The sequence below is a fragment of the Mirounga leonina genome, unplaced genomic scaffold (assembly GCF_011800145.1).
Source record: "Mirounga leonina isolate KUSES-001 unplaced genomic scaffold, KU_Mleo_1.0 Mir_168, whole genome shotgun sequence".
Taxonomy (NCBI): Eukaryota; Metazoa; Chordata; class Mammalia; order Carnivora; family Phocidae; genus Mirounga; species Mirounga leonina.
This window is the reverse complement of record NW_023270426.1, coordinates 26,644,584-26,669,733: the sequence shown is the minus strand read 5'-3', so window position 1 is coordinate 26,669,733 and position 25,150 is coordinate 26,644,584. Positions and strand designations below refer to the sequence as shown.

The window sequence follows — 25,150 nt, the reverse complement described above, 5'->3', positions numbered from 1 at the left end:
GGGTAAAATTGGTAAAAATCAGGTATGGTGACACTTTGTCAGGATGTACTAAACTCTTAACTGGATAAATGGAATGGAAATCTGAGCTCATCTCATTTTTAAGATCATATGAAATTGAAGTCCCCCTGTTGGAACTTGGTGTGGAACAGCAGAGGTCCACGTCGGTGTCAGCCAGACTTTACGGCTGCAGATTTGACAAGCTTATGTTCACTCTGATAGAGAAGAGACAGAGCAAGAATGAAGTACCCTGACCTCCTGTCATTCCTACTCTTGTATTCCTACTCTTGTCAAGAAGGAAAGAGGTGTAACTATCAGGGGACATTTTTAAAACTAAATTCATTGAGTAATGTACCAAGTCAGGACTCAATTTGCTTAAACAGGGAGAAAGTGACAATAAGTTTTATTACATTGGATGCTATTAAAAAGCACTTGTGGGCTTTGATCTGAACGTGTCAGATGACAGAGGAGAACTATGCCCCCTCGGTGCTTCACTTTCTCTGTCAGGGGTCCCCCCAAACAAGGCTAAAGTCCTATCTGGTCTGTGGCAGTTCCCAGAGAGATAGCCTTCTCTTTGGCGACTAGAGTGTTTCCTCACACCTTTACTTCTCTTAATTCAGGCTTCAGGAACTTACACCTGGACGACCAAATGACCCTACTGCAATATTCATGGATGTTCCTCATGGCATTTGCCCTGGGCTGGAGATCATATAGACAATCAAGTGGAAGCATGCTATGTTTCGCTCCTGATCTGATTATTAATGAGTAAGTTATTTGTGAGTCATTTTCCCTGTGTTCATAGGGTATTTTTAACCAGCTGATGTCTTCCTGATGGATTGCTATTGTGATCATTCAGGACTGAATCAATTCTGTCAGGTTTCTTGAAATAGAGTTGTTTATCAATGCTTAATGGCAGGCCAAATGGACATGGGGCATTATTATTACTGTCCCAGGACATATTGAAAGGTACGTTTTTTAAGATTTATCCATTTTAGAGAGTGAGTAAGCAGGAGGAGGGTCAGAGGAAGAGGGAGAGAGAGCTTCTCAAGCAGACTCCCCGCCTAGCCCAGAGCCTAACGAGGGACTCCATCCCAGGACCTGACATCATGAGAGATCATGATCTGAGCCAATATCAAGAGTCAGACACTTAACCTACCAAGCCACCATGGAGGGTACTTTTTAATATAGTTGGGGTCAACTCTGGGGTCAGTTGATCTCACTTGGAATAGGGGCAACTACAGATGAGGACATCTTGGCTGATGGGGAGGCCAAAGGATTCTTATGTCATGGCAAGGATCCTCATGTCATGGCAAGGCCTACTCCATGTTAGGACTTGGACAGTTGTTTTTAAATGGGAGAGAACCAATCAGATTTTCAGATTTTATACATGAGCTATTCTTGTTTCCACTAGGCCTCTGCTTCCATCTGTGAAGTATTTGAGGCATCCCTTCCCTGGACCTCATTGCAGTCGTTTCCTGACTAGTTTTCTGCCTCCTGTGTGTCCTCCATCATATTGACAATTTTTTTCTTACAAAAATACAGTTTGATCCCATTACATACCTCCCCAACACGCAGATGTCCTCGCAGTCTCCACCCTGCCCACCGGGTACATACTCAGCATGGTTTCTGGCTTCCCAGAACCTGGCCTCTTTGTCTCTCTCACAGCACTCCCACTCAGAGGCTCTGTTCCTCAGGCATCTCAACTCAGCACCTTCTAAGACCTCTCTGCTGTATATCCCTAGCTCTTATCACTTTTCTACCTTACATTACAACTTTCTGTGCCTACTAACTTATCTCCTTTAGGAGAATGAAGCCACGGAGTTCTCACCCTCTCACACACATATCCATGGTCAGAGCAGAGTAAGAAATGAAGATTTAATTGTGAGAGCTGGGGTGCTTTTGACCAGAGGTCAGAAGAATCGATGAAACCTTAAATCCCATTATTAGAGTAGTCCCATTGCACCCTATAGGAGTCGATCCATTCTGAGTAGTTTGTGTTTAGAACAGGATGCTGTATTAAAATTAAGAGTGACAACTTTAATTATGTCCAGAATGGCAAAGAGTATGGAAATTTATATCATTCAACAATCGGGATGTTTGGAGGAAAGAGAAAGGCACAGTTGGGGGTGAGGAGGAGAGCCTACAGAGATACTCTTTTATCTTTTGGGTGAGCTAGGCCCCAAAACAATGTGTAAAAGTTCCAGAAAAGCATCTGTTGGAGTAGTGTTAAATGGATGGGCCTGCCTTACCATGTGGTAAGCTCACATTATTTTAAGTGTTTTAATAGAGACTGGATGATACTAGCTCCAGATATTTTTAAAGACTGTGAAAGAAGCTGCAAGTCCTGGGTTAATTCTAGATTCAGAACACATCTTTATACTGCTACGAGGTCAGTCCAAGGCCACTTATCTGGCAGGATAAATACAAACTACCTAAAGCAGAAATTTCACCTTTCTGCTATCAGGCAAGCTAGCTGCATAAAACCCTAGTCCAGAAATCCTGGCTGAACTGAATCCTGAGTTAAAGTTGGTGTTCTTTCTCTATTGGTGATACCTCTCGGTGATAGATGAGTCCCTACCAAGTGCCAGACACTATTTTAGGAGCTTGCGCTGTAATTGTGAGCACAATAGATGAGGCCCCTGCTAACATTCCAATGGGGAAATGAAATAAATAAACGAAATTATTTTGGAGAGCCATGATACAATAGTGTGACTGGGGGGAGGAAGGGGTGCAGTCTACTTTAGATTTGGGGACCACAGAAGACCTCTGTAGGGAGCCGAGCACCAAACAGTACAGAAGAACGAGTCGTGTGAAAAGTAGGGGCTGGCAGAAGAAACGAGAGCAAAAGGTGGAACTCCCTTACGAGCTTGAGAGAAGTGGATCAAGCGGAAGCTTGTAGGCCAGGAAATGGAGTTGAAATTGTATTCCAGGAGCAAAAAGCAGCCAGTGGAGGCTTTCAAACAGAGGATAACATGATGGAGAATGCATTAGAGGAAACAGCGTGTACTTATCACATTCCTAGTAAGCCTGGTCCGAGTAGCAGGGATCGAGCCAGACAAACTTCCTGGCCAGTATGACTTACACTCTACCAGATAACGACCAGACTCAAATGGTGCCATCAAACCCTGGTTTAAATGAGCAACTGGTAAGAAGTGTTTAGAATGGATTCCTGCGGAAATTAAGTACATAAAACAATCTATGGCATGCACAACAGAAAACTAATTTCTCCAATGTGAACTTAGATTATTCAGTACTCTCTTTAGGTCCTGTGGACTCAGGAACAAGTTTCCTTTCTCACAGTTCTCACCTATAGGGAATTAGCATTAATAGCAATAGTTAGAGTTTCCTTTGTAAGTTCATAGTTGTGTAAGATAAAACAAACAAGTGTACTTTGGGGGGTAACTTAACTCAAACACTGGTGTTTGTCTTTCACAGGAACAGAATGGCCCTCCCCTGCATGTATGACCAATGTAGACACATGATGTATGTTTCCTCCGAGTTACAGAGGCTTCAGGTCTCTTATGAAGAGTATCTCTGTATGAAAACCATATTGCTTCTCTCTTCAGGTTGGTAGAACACCTCTTGGCTTCTAAAATTCACTTCTAAGTATGTCAGAAGTATGAAATGTAAACGTGTAGAAACTTCAGAGGTGTGTTTGTATATTCCCTGCTAGTCAGACAACTTAGGGTTTTCATAAATGCCGAATTTTACAAAGGCACAGCCAATGATACCAAGATTAGTAAGATAGCTAGGTGCCACGGGGAAAGAGAGAGGTATGTGAGTTCTGCAGGAGCCTCTGTTCATCCAGAGTGTGTACAGACCTCCTCCTCCCTGTGACCTTCGGTACCACCACTAGGTCGAAAATTAGTGACACGAGGACTATGTCTAAGAAATTATGGGAGAAAAACAGGGCATACGGAAGGCGTACCTGCTGGCTGTTAAAGGACTGGCCAATGCAGTGCTGCTTCCGCCCTGGGGGACGGAGGTATTCCATCTAGAAAAGAGCAGCAAGCATTTACGGAACAATCTAAAGGGACTGGTGTATAAACTTGAGTGAGGCTAGTTGTGGCCAGCAAAGGCATTACTTAGTGAACCTAGAAAGCTTTTGAAAAATACAAAGTCTCTTGTTAGTAAAAGGTGGCGTTTTCAACAACCCATAAAATGTCTGTGAACAGTTGGTGTTATACACTTACAGGCTATTCCAACAAAAATTACATACCAGGTTAGTGTTTATAAAATACAAAGTTGATGACTGAATACTTCTTTCATATACAAATAAATTTGCAATGTTTCAAAAAGTCTTCTTTCCATGAGTAATTCTGGTTTCAAAGCTGTCAAATAACTTGAAGGGATGGATGTTGCATGTGACTGTTTCAGCTTTTCCAAGGCACACGTATCATTAATGGTTTCAGCTTTTCCAAGGCACACGTATCATTAATGCTTTCATACTACCTTTGTTCTCAGAAAACCTCAAGGAAAAGATCATTGCTAGAGACCTTAAGGCTACCTAACACAGCACACTTGTTAAGGATGTGAGCTTGATGTCTTTTGAGTTAAACAGTTAAAATTCTGATCATCATATCTAGGTACAGATCAGTGCCAAATACTAACCAATCTTATTTGTAAAAAAAAGGTGATTTACGTTTTATACATGCCACACTCACAGTACTACATGTACTTTTATCATTGCAGAGGATACGAAAAAGTAAACTGAACTAGTATCACTGGTTCCTTAAAAAAAAAAAAGCATAGAACCAAGAAGGAATAAAATACATACCATTAGATATAATCAGATTTCTAGTCTGACAGAATACTAGAATAGGTACCCTAACCTCCCACTAAAATATGCTAGACCACCAGCAGGCAAGAACCCAAAGAGGTTAGCTGTACTCAGAGGGTATATTACACATATGTTTCCAACCTCTGTCTTTAAACTTATTAAATTTTTAGCCAGAATACAGTTTTTTACATGTATATATATGTACATGTAAATCATGTACGTAAATGAACAGGATAAGAGGCATGAGTGAGGGAGGAGGGCTGAAACAGTGCTAAGGAAAAAAATATTGGAAAATGAAGGTGGACTTCCAGCTTCAGCTCTTACAAGTAAACAGCTTGGATGCTGCCATTCCCATCCTCAACAAGAAGAAGCTGAACTGAAAATCAGTAGCTTTTCTTGGATCCATCAGATAATTGAGGTCATAAGGCAAATGGCCACATCAAAATCTAGAGAAACAGGCAGACAGAAGCACAGCCATGATCAGCTTACTGGGGACAGAAGCATCGGGAGCTGGGAACTGCTGGAACACTCACCGTAATTCTGATGAATTGCTGGAGAGAGAGGAAGAGCTTGAAAATTAAAAACTATGGGGGTTGTCTCCCCACACTTCCTTGCAGTTTACCTGCAGAAGCCATACCACGTTCTCACCATGAAGATCAGAGAAAGAGCCCCCTGTTTTTGCCCTCTGAGGGAAACCGCTGTAAGAGAGCTTTATCGGACCTGAGGGAAAGGGCAGAAAGATCATTGCAGCCCCCTCTCCCTTCCTGTCTCCTGGGGGGGGGGGGGAGGTTCAGAAACGCTCCTGAAGGTCATGATAACACAGATGTCATCATAAAAGGATTAAGACCCACCCCCCCACATCCCCAACACCTAACCACCCTGTAGGGCTCCAGGACAGTAACTGGATTACAGCTGCCAGAACTGCAGAGCACAGCCATTTAAGGAGTTCTCCGGGAAACCCAAAACAACAAGGGAAACCAATAAAAACAGGGAAACAGGTTTCAGTTTCTGTTAAACACCTCTATGGCCAACATGAAACAGTCCAGCTCCTGGCCAGATTAACATAAAACCTCATACTAAATGCATCATTACCTCTACTCTGATCTATCTATATCCACCTTTCAGGAAAAAAACAAAAAAGATGGTAAGGTATGCAAGCTAAAAAGCAACAAAAAACAGTCTGAAGAGACACACAAGCATCGGACCCAGCTCAGCTATGACACAGATGTTAAAATTATCAGATAGGGAGGGGCGCCTGGGTGGCTCAGTCGTTAAGCGTCTGCCTTCGGCTCAGGTTGTGATCTCAGGGTCCTGGGATCGAGCCCCGCATCCGGCTCCCTGCTCCGCGGGAGGCCTGCTTCTCCCTCTCCCCCTCCCCCTGCTTGTGTTCCCTCTCTCGCTGTGTCTCTCTCTGTCAAATAAATAAATAAAATCTTAAAAAAAAAAATTATCAGATAGGGAATTTAACATAACCATGATTACTATGTTAAGGGCTCTAATGGAAAAAAACAACATTGAAGAACACATGGGTAATGTAAGCAGAGAGGTGGAAACTCTAGGAAAGAAACAAAAGGAAATGCTAGAGACTAAAAATACTGTAATACAAATGAAGAATGCTCATCAGTAGATTAGACATGGCAGAGTCCCAAACTCAAATGCAAAGAGAAGGATAAAAACAACATGGAATGGAGTATTCAGGAACTGTGGGCGCCATTACACAATGTGTCACATAGAAGTAACGGGGACATAAGAAGTAGAAGAAAGGAATGGAAGAAATATATGAAATAATAATGGCTGAGAATTTTCCAAAATTAATGACAGATGCCAAAACATAGACCCAGGAAGCTCAAAAAACTCCAAAAAAGATAAATACCAAAAAATCTACATCAAGGCGAATTTTACTCAAACTGGAGAAAACCAAAGAAAAAATCCTGAAAGAAGCCAGAGGGGGAAAAAAACAGCTTACCCATAGAGGAACAAGGATAAAAATGACATCAGATTCTCATCAGCAACTACACATGCAAGAAGAGAGTCAAGTGAAATATTTAGTGTTAAATCAATCTACAATTTTGTATCCAGTGAAATTATCCTTCAAAAGTAAGGGTGAAATAGAGTCTCAAACAAAAACAGAGAATTAGTCACTACAAGACCTGCCTTGCGTAAAATGTTTAAGGAAGTTCTTCAGAGGAAATGAAAATGATGTAGTTCAGTAATGTGGATCTACAGAAAGGAGAGCATGAGAGGAGGAAACAATAAAGATGAAAATTCATTTTTCTTCTTATGTGATCTGACCCACAACCGTGGAAAGTAATTTAGCAACAGTGCATGAGATGATCATAACATGCGGATGAAGGAAATGCGCGACAGGAGAGAGGACCCACACGTACTGTTTGTAGGCACCTGCACTACAGATCAAGTAGAGCCGTCTTATTTAAAGGAGCTGTAGATCAGTTGTCTGTGTATATGGGGATCTCCAGGGCAAGCACTGAAAACAGCTTTAGAAATAAGTAATAATAGACTGAGAGGAGAGAATCTAGAATCATACGAAATGCTCAGCAAAAACCACGGAAGGTAGAAAAGAGGCAAGGATTACAAAAGAAAGAACCAGTGCAATGAGTAGAAAACAGTGACAAACATGATAGCTCTTAACCCAAATATATCGATTACCTGACATGTGAATAGTCAAATGTACCAGTCTATTCTTTTTTTAATGAAGGTGAAAAGAAGGTTTGCCACCAGAGATCCTCAGTAAAGTAAGATTGAAGGGTATACTTAGGCTAAGGGAAAGGAGTCCCATCTCCAAAAAGGAAAAAAGAACAGAGCATGGTAAATCTGTAGATACGTTTAAACTAATATTTATTGTATAAAATAACAGTAGTGTTTTGAAGGGTCTAAAAAACAGAATTGAAATACACAATAATTACATATAAGCAAGAAGGATAGGTTGATAAGAATGAGTGTTTAAATTTCAGGGGCACCTGGGTGGCTCGGTCGGTTAAGCGTCTGCCTTAGGCTCAGGTCATGATCTCAGGGCCCTGAGATCAAGCCCCACATTGGGCTCCTTGCTCAGCAGGGAGTCTGCTTCTCCCTCTGCCTGCAGTTCCCCCTGCTTGTGCGCTCTCTCTCTCAAATAAAATCTTTTTAAAAAAAAATTTCAGTAATGATGGCTAAAGATAGGAGAAGTATACAAAGTACCGAACCAACTCAGGGGTAGAGCATTTGACTGCAAAGTACCGAACCACCAAGTTGGTGGATGGGGGTGGCAGCTGAGGCAAACATGGTAAGGAAAAGCAAGCAATCCAAACGAAATGAGGGGGGAGAGCATAAGCAAATGCATGGTAAGGGAAAGTAACAAATGATGTATAAATAAATTTATCAGCAATTTCATTAAATAGGAGATAAAAGCTCCAAGGTAAAAAAAGACCCACAAAAAAATCCAAGACTGTATTTAAAAAAACCCAACTTTATGCTGTTGACATGAGAATATGTAAATAAAGCTACTGAATGACTGAAGTAAAAGGCCATACCAGTAACCCAGTGATGATAAACTTGCACTATAGGGTGTCAGATGGTAAATGTTTTCAGTTTTGTATACACACTATCACAGCTGCTCAACTCTGCTGCGTATAGAATGAACACAGTCAACAAGAGAAAGAACAAGCATGGTTATGTTGCAATAAAACTTTATTTACAAACACAGGCTCCTGGTGGGACTAGGCCACTGGTCATGGTTTGCTGACCACTGTTTTAAACCAAAAGAAATCTATGGCAGCTACATTTATTATCAGCACAGACTTTAAAGTAGGGGAAAAAAAACAAAAAACAAAAAACAGCTCTTTATTTAAAGATACTCCTTACATAAAGCATTCTACTACCAGGAAAGTTATTCTAAGTATATGGCTTAACCACACGAAGCAAAAAATTCATGGAGCTACAAGGATAATTAGGGGTAATTTGGGATAGATGAAATTCTTTTAAATGTAAGCACTGCATAGGGCTTCTCCCATCATTATTTTTAGAAATCGGGTAACATGCAAGAAAAAAAATTATGGATAAACTATCAGTGAAAATATTAAATTTTAATATTTAAGATATTAACAATAATTAGGTTATCTGTAATATATTAACCCATTTTTAACATGGTAGGCTCTTACCACTTCTGATTAAGTAGCCTTCGTTTTCACAGTAATACTGACATCTTACAAGTGCCAAGTATTGTTTCATAGAATCAGAATGTTTCCCTTGTTCTAGCTCTAGTCCAAATCCAGGGAGAGTGATACACTGCATTAACAAAATAAAAGGTAAAAATCATCTCGACAGGTGCAGAAAAAGCATCTAACAAAATTCAGCATTTATGATAAAAACTTTCAACAAAATGAGTATATAGGGAACATAACCTCAGCATAATAAAGGCCATATATGACAACCCACAGCTAACATCATACTCAATGGTGAAAAGCTGAAAGCTTTCCCTTTAAGATCAGGAATTAAGACAAGGATATCCCCTGTCATCACTTTTATTCAACACAGTATTAAGGTTCTAGCCAGAGCAATTAGACAAGAAATAAAAGGCATTCAAATCTAAAAGGACTAAATAAAACTCTCTTGGCAGATGACATGATATTACAATCTTAAAGACTCCACAAAAAGACTGTTAGAACAGATTTACTAACCATGCAGGATACAAAATCAATATGCAAAAATCTGTTGCAGTTCTATACACTAATAATGAACTAGCAGAAAGAGAAATTAAGAATATAACTCCATTTACATTTGCATCAAAAATAATAAAGTATCTAGGAATAAAATGTATACAAGGAGGTGAAAGACCTGTACACTGAAAACTCTTAAGACACTGATGAGAGAAATTGAAGATGACAGAAATAAATGGAAAGATATTCCACATTCATGGATTGGAAGAATACTGTCAAAATGTCCATATTTCCAAATGCAATCCCTCTTAAAATTCCAATGGCATTTTTCACAGAACAAATAATCCTAAATTCTGTATGGAACTATAAATAAGACCCAGAATAGCCAAAGAAACCTAGAGAATGAAGAACAAAGCTAGAGGCATCACACTCCCTGGCTTCAAACTATATTACAAAGCTGTAGTCATAAAAACAAGACAGCGCCAGCATAAAAAGAGACAAGAGGCACAGAGTTCAATGGAGAGATTAGAGAGCACAGACATAAACCCAGACATAGATGGTCAATTAATTTACAACAAAGTAGCCAAGAGTGTCCAATGGGGAAAGAACAGTTTCTTCAATAAATGATACTGGGAAAAATGGACAGCCATATGCAAAAGACTGAAAGTGGACGACTATCTTACACCATACACAAAAATTAACCCAAAAATGAATCAAAGACTTGAACGTAAGACCTGAAACTATAAAACTCCTAGAAGAAAACAGAGGCAGTAAGCTCCTTAACATCAGTCTTGGCAATGACTTTCTGAATCCAGCACGAAAAGCAAAGGCCAAAAAAGTAAAAATAAAAATCTGGCACCACATCTAACTATAAAGCTTCTGCACAGCAAAGAAAATGATCAACACAATGAAAAGGCAACCTACAGAATGGGAGAAAATACTTGCAAATCCTGACTGGCCAAAAGGCATGTGAAAAGGTGCTCATCATTACTAGTGATTAACAGGGAAATGCAAATCAAAGCCATATCTCATCTCACATCTATTAGAATGTTATCAAAAAGACAAGAAATAAGTGTTGGCAGAGGTGTGGAGAAGAGGGAACTCTGCACACTTCTGGTGGGAATGCAAAGTGGTGCAGCCACTGTGGAAAACAGTATGGATGTTCCTCAAAAAGTTAAAAATAGGACTACTGCATGACCCGGTAATTCCACTTCTGGGCATCTGTCCACACAAAATGAAAACACTAACTTGAAAAATATATGTAGCCTCATATTCATGGCAATAACTATTTACAATAACCAAGACACAAACAACTGAAGTGTTCATCTATGGATGAATGGATAAAGATGGGATATATATGGTATATACAGTATACATATATTCGATGGAATATTATTCCACCATCGAAAAGAGTGCCATCTTGCTACTCGCAACAACATGGATGGACCTTGAGGGCATTAGGCTAAGTGAAGGAAGCCAGTCAGAGGAAGACAAATACAAATAAGTATAGAATCTCACTTATATGTGGACTCTAAAAACAAACAAGGAGATAGGCTCGTTTGTACAGAGAACAGACTGGTGGTCTCCACAGGAGGACGGATTGAAGGGTGGGAGAAAGCGGGGGAAGGGGGTTAAAAAGGACAAACTTCCAGGCATAAAATAAATAAGTCGTGGCTGTCACATGCAGCATGGTGATTATCGTTATTAGTACTATATATTATATATGTGAAAGTTGCTGAGTAAATTTTAAACGTTTTCATCGCAAGAAAAAATATGTTTAATATATGGTGATGGATGTTAAGTATAGATGTATTGTGAACATTTTGCAATATATACAAATTAAAAAAAAAAAACCCTCAATGAGAAGAGTAGGAGACACAGCTCAGGCAGGTTATTCTCAAATCCACAGGGCAAGTAAGAATTAAAACTTCTTGTTCCTAAAGCCAGTGCTTTTCCTGAATTCCAGCATTTTCTAAGAGGTCAGCAACAGGAAGTGAAGTTTGGGAAACAACATGCTCACCTCCCTAGAAAGTGCCTGATTTTGGCTCTGACAAATCCTGAAAACCAGTAATCTGCCTAACTTTGTATTAGCCTTTAGTTTTGCTTACATTTTGACCAAATCCTTTTTTCCCTAACCATTTAACACAGAACCAGAGTTCCTAGGAACACACTTTGAGAAATTTGGCCGTGTACAAAAGTCAGTCTTTGCAGGATTCACGGACAACATGATTAACCTTCTGTTCACAGTCCTTCTCCCTGGTACCAGTTTTTGAAGAGTAATATAAAACGACTGACTTGATACCAGTTTTACAACCTAGAATCCATAAGGTATTTTCTAAGTACACAAGGGAAGGCAGATACATGCTCCCCAGCAGGGCATGACTCCAGGTTAAATCCTCCAATTTTCTATTATCCCCTAATCTCTCTTGCCTGTACTTTCCTGAGCCCATGAAATGCTTGTGTTTTCATAGAATGTATTCAGAGTGTATATATAGTGTATGTCAGGAAGCGTGCTATTAATAACAAATGCCCTACAGGCACACAGGCAGAGTTACCATGAGAAAATTCTTTTCTTGACAACATCTTAACCTTTTAGTTCCTAAGGAAGGTTTGAAGAGCCAAGAGCTATTTGATGAAATTCGAATGACCTACATCAAAGAGCTAGGAAAAGCCATTGTGAAGAGGGAAGGGAACTCCAGCCAGAACTGGCAGCGCTTTTACCAACTGACAAAACTCTTGGACTCCATGCATGATGTAAGTGTCAGACCTAAGACCTGATATCCGGAATATTGTCTGGGACATTGGGTTAATTATAATTACATATAATCTGATTGATTATATATAATGATACCTCAATAGTTTCGGTTTTGTTTTGGTTTTTTTCCTGTTGGCGGATTTTGGTGATGGTTGGAGCTCATGTTGTCAACCTCAGTTTGGCACACATTTCTCCTAAGGCCAGTTATGAAATATTATTTCATCTAGTCACATGCATAGAACATCCTGATGCCAGTACAGAATAGCACTGTTTAACTAAAAAACATCAATATCCTGTTTTTATATGACTAATCAATTAAATTAGCATATGTCCTTCACATATTATTGTACTAGAGTTTACCATGTAATTCTGTATACAATTCTAAAGAATCCAAAATGTGCCTGGTAACCTGAATGCCCACTTTATTTAACTGAACTTCTTTATCTGGTGGAGTCCAGCAAAGATTGGTATATTCTAGGTCAGATGTATTTTCTAAATTAGAGGCCAAAAAGTACAAGATATTCCTACCAGTAAGTTTTTAAGAATAATCGTTTGTATATTTTCTCTTGCAGGTGGTTGAAAGTCTCCTTAACTTTTGCTTCCAAACATTTTTGGATAAGACCATGAGTATTGAATTCCCAGAGATGTTGGCTGAAATCATCACCAATCAGATACCAAAATATTCAAGTGGAAATATCAAAAAACTTCTGTTTCATCAAAAGTGACTGCCTTAACAAGAAAGGTTGCCTTAAAGAAAGTTGAATTTATAGCTTTTATTGTACAAACTATCAATTTGTCCTGTAGCGGTTTTGCTGTTTTATTTTTTCCTGTTTTTGTCTGGTCTTTGTTTTCGTTTTGTTTTAAATACGCACTACATGTGGTTTATAGAGGGCCAAGACTTGGCAACAGAAGCAGGTAAGCCATCGCTTCTCAGTGGTGGGAAGAGTAGAGAGTGATAGTAGGTGGACCCCAGAAATGAGCCACAGTCATGGGGGTGATCTCCACTGTCAGGGAAGGATGGCACCTAAACCCCCAGTGCCCGAAGTCTGCGTGACAAACTTTCTGCTCATACTTTTCACAGCTGGCTGGACAAAGTTTTCTAGAATTTTTGTTGGTGTATTTTCCCCTGTATAGTTAGGATAGTATTTTTTGATTTATGCATGGAAACCTGAAAAAAAGTTTACAAGTGTATATCAGAAAAGGGAAGTTGTGCCTTTTATAGCTATTACTGTCTGATTTTAACAATTTCCTTTATATTCAGCAAACTATGCTTGCTCATTTTTTCTTACATAATTTTTGTATCCAAGTTATTGTACAGCTGTTTAAGATGGGCAGCTAGTTCATAGCTTTCCTAAACAAACTCTAAACATTAATCTTCTGTGTGAAAATGGGTTGGTGCTTCTAACCTGATGGCCCTTAGCTGTCAGAAGACCACAAAAATTGACTCATATCTCCAGTATTCTCGTCAAAAAAGCTCATATTTTGTATATATCTGCTTCAGTGGAGAATTCTCTAGGTTGTGCAAATTAACTGTCCTAACTGGTGTAGAGCACCTAGTCCAGTGACCTGCTCGGTAAACTGTGGATGATGGTTGCAAACGACTAATTTAAAAACAAAAAAAACACCACCACCAACAAAAAAACTACCAAGAGGCCCTGTTTGCACTTAATGCCCTATCTCTGCTATGGCTAGATGGCAAGAAAGTTGGTCAACGGTCGTTCAGGACCTTTTGTTGTAGTTTGTATAAGTTCTTGAAAAAGTCAGGATTCCAGATAACCAGCTGAGAGATATGAATCAGACCAAGTATTTCCTCTCACTCAACTTGACCCCCCAAATAAATTTCCAATATGGCAAAGGTAGCCAGACACCCATTTTCACATTCCCATCCATCACCAATTGGTCTCTCTTTCCTGGCGGTGCAGGAAAGCTCAGCTACTGATTTTTGTGATTTCAAACTGTCAGACTTCCATGTTTGTAAGACTACACATGCCTCACATCCCTCTGTGTGCCATAGAGTTTAACAAAAGTCTTGTGAACTTCTCCTCACTGTTGAGAATGATTTTAAACAAAATAGAAGCTGTAGTAGCCCTTTCTGTGTGCACCTTACCAACTTTCTGTAAACTCAAAACTTATATTTACTAAGCCACAAGAAATCTGATTTCTATTCAAGGTGGCCAAATTATTTGTGTAATAGAAAACTGAAAATCTAATATTAAAAAATATGAAACTTCTAATATATTTTTATATTTAGTTATAGTTTCAGATATATATCATATTGGTATTCACTAATCTGGGAAGGGAAGGGCTACTGCAGCTTTACATGCAATTTATTAAAATGATTGTAAAATAGCTTGTATAGTGTAAAATAAGAATGATTTTTAGATGAGATTGTTTTATCACGACATGTTATATATTTTTTGTAGGGGTCAAAGAAATGTTGATGGAGAACCCATATGATTTATAGCGTGTGCAAGCATTCATACAGGCAGCAGTGGTCTCAGAAACGCAACAGGTTTGCCCTAGGGGACGAGGGACACGGAGACCGGCCCCCGTATGCTGTGAAGGCTGCCGAGGCTCCATCCCATTCAGGTCACAGAGCGCGTCATCCTCTGCCTCCCACAGTAGGTGACCGCCCTCCTCATTCCCACAGTGAGTCTGTCCGCCCAGGTATGTGGGCGGAGTCTCCCCTGGCTCAAGTGTGCAGTTTGGGGGGGGGGCGGGGACAGAGAGGTGGTGCCTGCCGTCCCACCCCCTCCCAGCACTCCCTGACAGCAGGGCTACTTTCCCACAGAGCACAGAGCCCCTCCAGCAGTGTGGTCAACACGGGGGCTTCAGGACTTTGGCAATAAGACGCGCAGAGGTACCAGCAGTCTGTAAATAGTGCAGAATCCCGTAGGTTGCCAAATAATACACTAATTTCTTTCTATCCTACTAGAGTTCATTTCCAAACAAAACGAGTACATGTTTGTTTTCTTTGAATGCTTTTTTGAATGTTATTTGTTATTTTTCAGTATTTGGAGAAATTATTTAATAAAAAATGTAATCATTTGCTTTTTGAATGCTCTCTAAAAGGGAATGTTCCTTTTGTAATGGTTTAAATTGATCTCAAAGTATTTTAAGATGGTCTGTAACCCAGCTGGATATGAAATTTTTGGTGCCTAAGAAATACTGCTTGAATATTATTATCAATGACAGTGTTAAGTCTCAAAAAGAGCTTCTGGAAGGTAAATTATTGTTCATTATGAAAGGTTATATGGTTAAAACCACAAAGCACATCACATGTTACTCTTATTTTAGTTCCAACTTTGGTTCTCAAAAAAAATAGAGTTCAGTGAAAAAAGAGACACGTGCACTTGGTCAAAAGAAAATCAACTGACATTTGTGAAACTAGGAGGCTGTATCCTACATGGAAAAGAAGTTGTGCCCTTGTGAAATAAGTGGGAAGGAAGAAGGTTATCTTAGCTACGTTTGAGTAGAGTTACGATTTAAGTGAGAAAAGATCCGGTGCTATTGGAAAGCAGCTTCATTTTCTACGTAGGTGGTGTCTTGTCATCCCAAACTAAGTTTGTAGCAACTTGAGGGAGAGTTGGCAACATGCCGAGGTGACTTACAGCAAATCCTGAAAAGTATTTTTAATTACTGGTGGAAAAATGTGTCCTTCTCGGTGTTTTTAGGCCTTGCTGGGGACACTGTCCAAGTGCTTGTCTAAAACTCTGGCAGGGGAACCTGAAAGGGCATCTACCTTCTGGAGAGAGGAAAAAGAAAAGGACACCCCAAAAGGAAAGCTAACATGACTCGTGTCTGAAGAGCTTGATAGTTAGCATCAGGTGAGCTCTGGGTGTGCGTGCAAAGGAAAGCTGACCTCGCTTCAGAACTTGGGGGGTGGGGGGGCAGGGGCAGTTTTTTACCTAAACCACCTCTTCTCCATCAGTCTTAGCTTAGTTTTGTGTTTAATACCCTAAAGCGACATCACTGTGGAATGAATAGTAAGATTAGACTCTGGTCTGTCAAAACTCAAGAACCCTGGCAGCCCTCAGTGAGATTTCAGTGTTGGCCGGTCACCCTCAAGAATGTGTTTTCACGTGCCTGGTTTGAGAGTTGGATGGGAGAAGAAGAATGTAAGGACACTTTAACCACTTTGAATGGAAGTTGCATCATTTTCCAGACTGTGATCAGTCAGCCTGGTCCACCAGGGATTAGTGACCAGGTTTTCAGGAAAGGATTGTCTTCTCTCTAGAAAATGCCTAAAAGAAGGATTTTATTTTCTGATGAAAGGCTGTATGAAAATACCCTCCTCAAATAACTTGCTTAACTACATATAGATTCAAGTGTGTCAATATTCTATTTTGTATATTAAACAAATGCTATATAATGGGGACAAATCTATATTATACTGTGTATGGCATTATTAAGAAGCTTTTTCATTATTTTTTATCACAGTAATTTTAAAAATGTGTAAAAATTAAAACCAGTGACTCCTGTTTAAAAATAAAAGTTGTAGTTTTTTATTCATGCTGAATAATAATCTGTAGTAAAAAAAAAAAAATGTCTTTTTACCTACACAGTGAAATGTCAGACTGTAAAATCTTGTGTGGAAATGTTTAACTTTTATTTTTCATTTAAATTTGCTGTTCTGGTATTACCAAACCACATATTTGTATTGAATTGGCAGTAAATGTTAGTTAGCCATTTACAGCAATGCCAAATATGGAGAAACATCATAATAAAAAAATCTGCTTTTTCATTATGTGACTCCAACATGCTTTTGTAGAACTCATGCAGTTCCAATTTTCCTTTTTTTTCTCCTTCTACTGAAGGCAGAGTTATCACTTCAGGCAACTTTTTTAAGACACTGAAGTGGATGTGGCAATGTTTGCAGGCTAATGGGGTGGAAATCCCAAGTGAACTTCACCCTGGTGCCAGAGACACAGACCATGCCGTCCACACCTCGAATGGTCCTACGCCAATTCCCGCAAAGGGTACAAAGGGAAGGAAGAACCCACGCCCAAGGGTTCTCCCACTCGATCAGTCTTTATCATGAAAAGTGACATTTTATGTAAACATGTTATCTAGCCAAAGTTCTTGCCTTAATTTAAAATCAATTCTTTCTCCCAGAGAAAAACATATTTAGTACATACGGCAGCACAGAGGCACAGTATAAACCATAAATTCAGAAGGGGCTCACCTGGTAAACCAGCTCTTCTATACAACCTCTTGAGTATTTCCCCAAAGTACCTTGTGTGAGGTCAGATCCGTGGACTGGATGATGTCACAGACAAACTTTCCTATAAATACTCTTTTCTCAGGGCACCTGGGTGGTTCAGTCGTTAAGCGTCTGCCTTCGGCTCAGGTCATGATCCCACCAGTCTTGGGATCGAGCCCCGCATCGGGCTCCCTGCTCCACAGGAGGCCTGCTTCTCCCTCTCCCTCTCCCCCTGCTTGTGTTCCCTCTCTTACTATGTCTCTCTCTGTCAAATAAATAAAATCTTTCAAAAAAAATTTTTAAAAAAAATAAATACTCTTTTCTCCACCACTGACTTCCTTTACCAAGAAAAAAGGCATTATGATTTAAAACCCAAGTTTGCCTTAGCCATCCTAAGTATACCAAGCATTTGCTACGTACCCGCTTTGCTCGGTGATAAATACTGCAGAACGAGTACGAGAGAGACAAATACGATCCCTGTAGCCTCAGTCAGTCAGAACACATGATTGGAGCAGTGTGTCTAGCAAACCGTTCCCCAGCGCTCAGCGCTGCACAGGCCCAGGTCCAGCAGCAGCGTGCGTGCACAGCACTGCCTCAGTGTCCCCGGCAAGTAGCAGAGCTGGAGAACACCGTCACACACATCACAACAGCGAGTCCTCACCCGGTGCATGCATGAAAGGAGAAAAATTCGGAGGAAGAGACTACATTTATAAAAAAGGCAACAGACTCAGAGTTTAAGCAACTGGTTCAGAGCAGCTAACGCCTGTTTTATTGAGGTCTGAACGGCAAGTCTCTGTAATGAGGCCATTTATCCCATCATGTCCAAGAACATGCCTCTTGTCCACAAGCCTCCTGGGGAACTGGTTTTGTTTTTCTGTTCTTAATGTTTTACATTTACTGAGCATTCAACCAAGCGCCAGGCGTCACATTTCAATACATTATCTCATTTAAGTTAGCAAAGCTCCACAGCAGCGCTGTAAAATGCTCCTCACAAGTGCTGTCAACTACCATGATTACCTTCATTGCATTTATATGGGAAAACGGGCTTACAGAACTGAGTTCCTTGCCTAGGGTCACAAAGCTCTGAAGTGGTTAAATAGAACCTTTAAAAAAAAAAACCACAAACATTGGGCATCTGGCTCCAGAGTTCATGCTCTTAAGCACTACTGAGAAATTATTAATATGAAGCTCCTAACTAGATTAGAAGAACCCATACTGAGCATTCTGTGTCAGTCCTTGTGACATGATCTCCTTTTAATCTAATCCCTTCTGCTACCATAATCAATTACGAGTTAGACACTGAACAATGATATTTCCTTCTCCTAAACGCATGTGTCCTAGCCCCTGGGGATGTTGCTGGTCAAAAACAGTAACTGCCCAGAGACAATATGCTTGACTTTGTCAAATATCCAAGGAACCTGTCTCATCAACAGCCACAGGAAAATCAACATTTCTCCAAGGGATAAGGGGCATATGGGCTACATTCGCACTGAAGAATAAAGTTGCTTACAAAGGAAAACTGATGCAGGTCAACAGAGGAATCGTGTACACACTGTAAAATAGCCATAAGCTTTTCTAGGATCCTTCATGTGTCACTGTCACCTAGAGTCCTGTCTCAGTACACGTGCGGCTGTGCTCGAAGTAAGAATCGGGGCCATCCAATACTGTTAGGATTGTTGGCTAAAACTGTAAGGAACTGAGATAAGAATAAAACTCTCCAAAATGGAGAAACGGGGAGAGTGTGCATAAAAACCAAAGGTTCATACAAGATGCACCATAAATCTCTCCCGATGAGTTTCAGGACCCACTATGTGTTGGGCATGCTAAATGAGTGAATTTAAAGACCACAAAGGCAATACTAAAACTTCAAGGTGAGGTTTCTGCCCCCAAGGAATCAAAGATGGTAACCACATGGCTCATCAATTCCACTCCTCTGTATCTACTCAAAAGCAATGAAAATGTGCACACAATGACATGCATGCAAATGTTCACAACAGTATTCATAACAGCCCAGAAGTGCAAACACCCCAATGTCCATCAACTGATGAAGCCATAAACAAAATGTGGCATATCCATACCAGAGAATACTATACAGCAATAAGAAAGTGACAGAATGCATGCTCTAACATGGGTGAACTTCAAAACCAATATGCTGAGTAAAAAGTCAGACACAAAAGACCACATGTGACTTGATTCACTTATATGAGATGTCCGGAAGAGGCGTGTCTACAGATACAGAAGCAGATCAAAGGCTGCCTGTGCTTGGGGATGGCAACAGGGCTTGGGTGACAGTAGGCATGAGGGAGCTTTATGGGGAGATGGAAATGTTCTAAAACTGGATTATACTGATGGTTGCACAACCCAGTAAACTTAATAAAAATTATACAACTGTACACTTACAGTGAGAAAACTTTGTGGTATGTATGTTATCTCTCTATATTTTTAAGGAAATGTATTTTTTAAATACATAACAGGCAGACAAGCAAATGTATAGCCACCATTTGCATCAGAAGCCAGTATGAAGTACTTTGAATACATAAAGACTGATGCAGCTGTTTTTCTGAGAAGCCTACAGAAGAGGTTTTCATGGTGCTGGGCGTTAAAGGATCAATTAAAGTTCAGAGCACAAACAAGGGCTTACTCAGTAGTAATAGATTTTCCCCTAATATTTTTTTTTCACAATATGTACTTTTACTTATGGTCAAGAATGTACTCCCCTAATATTTAATTGATTCTGTGTTGTACTCACCCTGAGACGGCCACCATGTGCAAAGCGACCACAAACATGTCAAGTAAACACAAAACTAGCATACAGGAGCTCATTTTAAATACAAAGGATGTGTGGCTCAAATACTAAGTGTTAATAACTAAGACCTTGGTAGCTACAACTTTATAATGCAATAAATCTGGGATCAAGTCTTACTTCTATCTTTTAACTCTATCTGTGACCTTGGGAAAGTTCTATAACCACTCCAGTTCCACATGAAAAATGGAGTAACATCATCTTAAAGGAATGAGAGAAGGAAATGAGATACAGTATTTAATCTGCTTAGCTCAGTGTCTACCACACTAGAAGTGCTCAAGACATGTTAGCTGTTCTTTAAATCCTCAAGGAAATCTAAAAGGGGAAGTTTTTTTTAATGCTCTCCCCAAAAGTACACAGAAAAAGTGAATGATGAAGAATGATGTGAACACCAGGACTGTATACAAACTTTCAACCTCACATACCCTAATAAAGAAAGGTCACACACAGGGTTAGGGGACACTGTTAGGATACTGGCCTGCATTTTCATTATGTCATACATTCCCAACTATCAGCCCTTGGCAAGGGTCCCCAGAAGAAGGGACCATTCTTTCAGAAAGGGTCTTCCATTTCCAATGAGTATCTCACAGAGAAGAGCAGTGCCAAGGCAATTAAGATCAGAGGAGAAGTGGCGAAGTTACAGATTTGATTGAGGGCTTTTATACAGAATATTTCCTGGTCAGTAAGGAGACTGCCAAAAAAAAGGCAACCACCCTGTTACTCTTTCATCCCACATGCAGAGTTCCCCCAGGCTCTCCCTGTAACTGATGCATATAAATGTGAACTAAATTGCATGAATTGGCATTAATGAGATAGAGAACATTCTGAGCTCAAAATCACTACTATAAATCTTTTTTTAAATATACCCAAAAGAACTGAAAACATGTCCACATAAAAACTTATATGCAAATATTCAGATCAGCATTATTTATAAGAAACCAAAAAGTGGAAACAATGTAAATGTTCATCAACTAATAAATGGATAAATAAAATGTGGTATATCTATACAGTGAAATATTATTTGGCAATAGAAAGGAATGAAGTACAGGGGCATGCATACAACACAGATGGGCTTTGACAATATTATGTTAAGTAAGAGAAGCTAATCACAAAGACCACATATTTTATAAATCATTTATATTAAATGTCCAGAGTAGGTCTGTGGTTCCAGGGGCAGGAGGAAGAGGAGGGGATAGTGAGGTGTGACTGCTTAAAGGGTACTGGTCTTCTTTTGGGGGTTAATGAAAATGCTCAAAAATTGTACTGATGGTTGCACAACTTGGAGGATATGAAAAGCCTCTGAATTATACATTTTAAGTGGGTAAATATTATAGTATTTGAATTTTAACTCAAAAAAGATGTTCAAAACAGGAAGAAATATATAACCAAAACAGCCCTCTATCAGTTAAACTCAATTTGTACTTAAAAACCTTTCCATCAAGAAAATTCCAGGCCCAGATGGTTTCACTGGTCAATTCTATTCAACATTTAAGGAAGAAGTAATATCAATTCTACAGAAACTCTTCCAAAAAAAACACAAACAAAAAACTGAAGAGGGAATAATTCTCAATCCATTCTATGAAGCCAGCATTAATTAACCTGATACCAAAATTAGGCAATAATTACAAGAAAACTATAGACTGTCCCTCATAAACATAGATACAAAAATTCTAAACAACACTTTAGCAAATAGAATCTAACTATATTAAAAGGACGACACATCATGACCAAGGGGTTACCCCAGGAATACAGAGTTGGATTCATGTTTCAAGATCAACCAATATAACTGACAATAGTGGAAAAACTAAAAAAGAAAAATCTGTATGATTTTCCAAACAGATGCAGACAAAGCATGTGATAAAACCCAACATACACTCTTTTTTTTTCTTTTTTTTTTATTTTATTCTTATGTTAATCCCCATACATTACATCATTAGTTTTAGATGAAGTGTTCCATGATTCATTGTTTGTGCACAACACCCAGTGCTCCATGCAGAATGTGCCCTCCTCAATACCCACCACCAGGCTAACCCATCCTCCCACCCCCCTCCCCTCTAGAACCCTCAGTTTGTTTCTCAGAGTCCATCGTCTCTCATGGTTCGTCTACCCCTCCGATTTCCCCCGCTTCATTCTTCCCCTCCCGCTACCTTCTTCTTCTTCTTTTTTTTTTCTTAACATATATTGCATTATTTGTTTCAGAGGTACAGATCTGAGATTCAACAGTCTTGCACAATTCACAGCGCTTACCAGAGCACACACCCTCCCCAGTGTCCATCACCCAGTCACCCCATCCCTCCCACCCCACCCCCCACTCCAACAACACTCAGTTTGTTTCCTGCGATTAAGAATTCCTCTTATCAGTGAGATCATATGATACATGTCTTTCTCTGTTTGACTTATTTCACTCAACATAATACCCTCCAGTTCCATCCACGTCGTTGCAAATGGCAAGATCTCATTCCTTTTGATGGCTGCATAATATTCCATTGTATATATATACCACATCTTCTCTATCCATTCATCTGTCGATGGACATCTTGGCTCTTTCCACAGTTTGGCTATTGTGGACATTGCTGCTATAAACATCGGGGTGCACGTAGCCCTTCAGATCCCTACTTTTGTATCTTTGGGGTAAATACCCAGTAGTGCAATTGCTGGATCATATGGTAGCTCTATTTTCAACTTCTTGAGGAACCTCCATACTGTTTTCCAGAGTGGCTGCACCAGCTTGTATTCCCACCAACAGTGTAGGAGGGTTCCCCTTTCTCCGCATCCCCGCCAACATCTGTCGTTTCCTGACTTGTTCATTTTAGCCATTCTGACTGGTGTGAGGTGGTATCTCATTGAGGTTTTGATTTGGATTTCCCTGATGCCGAGCGATATTGAGCACTTTTTCATGTGTCTGTTGGCCATTTGGATGTCTTCTTTGGAAAAATGTCTGTTCATGTCTTCTGCCCATTTCTTGATTGGATTCTTTGTTCTTTGGGTGTTGAGTTGGATGAGTTCTTTATAGATTTTGGATACTAGCCCTTTATCTGATATGTCATTTGCAAATATCTTCTCCCATTCTGTCGGTTGTCTTTTGGTTTTGTTGACTGTTTCCTTTGCTGTGCAAAAGCTTTTTATCTTGATGAAGTCCCAAGAGTTCATTTTTGCCCTTGCTTCCCTTGCCTTTGGCGATGTTTCTAGGAAGAAGTTGCTTCGGCTGAGGTCAAAGAGGTTGCTGCCTGTGTTCTCCTTTAGGATTTTGATGGACTCCTGTCTCACATTGAGGTCTTTCAACCATTTGGAGTCCATTTTTGTGTGTGGTGTAAGGAAATGGTCCAGTTTCATTCTTCTGCATGTGGCTATCCAATTTTCCCAACACCATTTGTTGAAGAGACTAGACTGTCTTTGTTCCATTGGACATTCTTTCCTGCTTTGTCGAAGATTAGTTGACCACAGAATTGAGGGTCCATTTCTGGGCTCTCTATTCTGTTCCATTGATCTATGTGTCTGTTTTTGTGCCAGTACCATGCTGTCTTGATGATGACAGCTTTGTAATAGAGCTGGAAGTCCGGAATTGTGACGCCACGAGCTTTGCTTTTCTTTTTCAATATTCCTCTGGCTATGCGGGGTCTTTTCTGGTTCCATACAAATTTTAGGATTATTTGTTCCATTTCTTTGAAAAAAGTGGATGGTGTTTTGATGGGGATTGCATTGAATGTGTAGATTGCTCTAGGTAGCATTGACATCTTCACAATATTTGTTCTTCCAATCCATGAGCATGGAACGTTTTTCCATTTCTTTGTGTCTTCCTCAATTTCTTTCATGAGTATTTTATAGTTGTCTGAGTACAGATCCTTTGTCTCTTTGGTTAGATTTATTCCTAGGTATCTTATGGTTTTGGGTGCGATTGTAAATGGGATCGACTCCTTAATTTCTCTTTCTTCTGTCTTGTTGTTGGTGTATAGGAATGCCACTGACTTCTGTTCATTGATATTATATCCTGCCACTTTACTGAATTCCTGTATGAGTTCTAGCAGTTTTGGGGTGGAGTCTTTTGGGTTTTCCACATAAAGTATCATATCATCTGCAAAGAGTGAGAGTTTGACTTCTTTGCCAATTTGGATGCCTTTGATTTCTTTTTGTTGTCTGATTGCTGTGGCTAGAACTTCCAATACTATGTTGAATAGCAGTGGTGATAGTGGACATCCCTGCCGCATTCCTGACCTTAGGGGGAAAGTTCTCAGTTTTTCCCCTTTGAGAATAATATTTGCTGTAGGTTTTTCATAATTGGCTTTTATGATATTGAGGTATGTACCCTCTATCCCTATACTCTGAAGAGTTTTGATCAAGAAAGGATGCTGTACTTTGTCAAAAGCTTTTTCTGCATCTATTGAGAGGATCATATGATTCTTGTTCTTTCTTTTGTTAATGTATTGTATCACATTGATTGATTTGTGGATGTTGAACCAACCTTGCAGCTCAGGGATAAATCCCACTTGGTCATGGTGAATAATCCTTTTAATGTACTGTTGGATCCTATTGGCTAGTATTTTGGTGAGAATTTTTGCATCCATGTTCATCAGGGATATTGGTCTGTAATTCTCCTTTTTGATGGGGTCTTTGTCTGGTTTTGGGATCAAGGTAATGCTGGCCTCATAAAATGAGTTTGGAAGTTTTCCTTCCGTTTCTATTTTTTGGAACAGTTTCAGAAGAATAGGTATTAATTCTTCTTGAAATGTTTGGTAGAATAACCCTGGGAAGCCATCTGGCCCTGGGCTTTTGTTTTTTGGGAGATTTTTGATGACTGCTTCAATTTCCTTAGTGGTTATAGGTCTGTTCAGGTTTTCTATTTCATCCTGGTTCAGTTTTGGTAATTGATACATCTCTAGGAATGCCTCCATCTCTTCCAGGTTATCTAATTTGCTGCCATAGAGTTGCTCATAATATGTTCTTATAATTGTTTGTATTTCTT

At 39.7% G+C, this 25,150-nt stretch overlaps 1 protein-coding gene across 8 annotated transcripts in view; it reads left to right on the top strand.

Annotated features, from left to right (window-relative positions):
- NR3C1 (nuclear receptor subfamily 3 group C member 1) overlaps positions 1-16,928 on the top strand; it is a 133,446-nt gene extending 116,518 nt beyond the window's left edge. For 5 of the 8 annotated variants that reach the window (XM_035014373.1, XM_035014374.1, XM_035014375.1 and 2 more), the window contains 4 exons: positions 618-762; positions 3,433-3,563; positions 12,026-12,183; positions 12,757-16,928. In XM_035014373.1, coding sequence (XP_034870264.1) covers positions 618-762; positions 3,433-3,563; positions 12,026-12,183; positions 12,757-12,909 — 587 coding nt within the window. In that variant the 3' untranslated portion in view covers positions 12,910-16,928. The remainder of the gene's footprint in view (positions 1-617; positions 763-3,432; positions 3,564-12,025; positions 12,184-12,756) is intronic. The other 3 variants (XM_035014377.1, XM_035014376.1, XR_004680902.1) reach the window with 2 other exon arrangements.
- Positions 16,929-25,150: the final 8,222 nt, after the last annotated feature.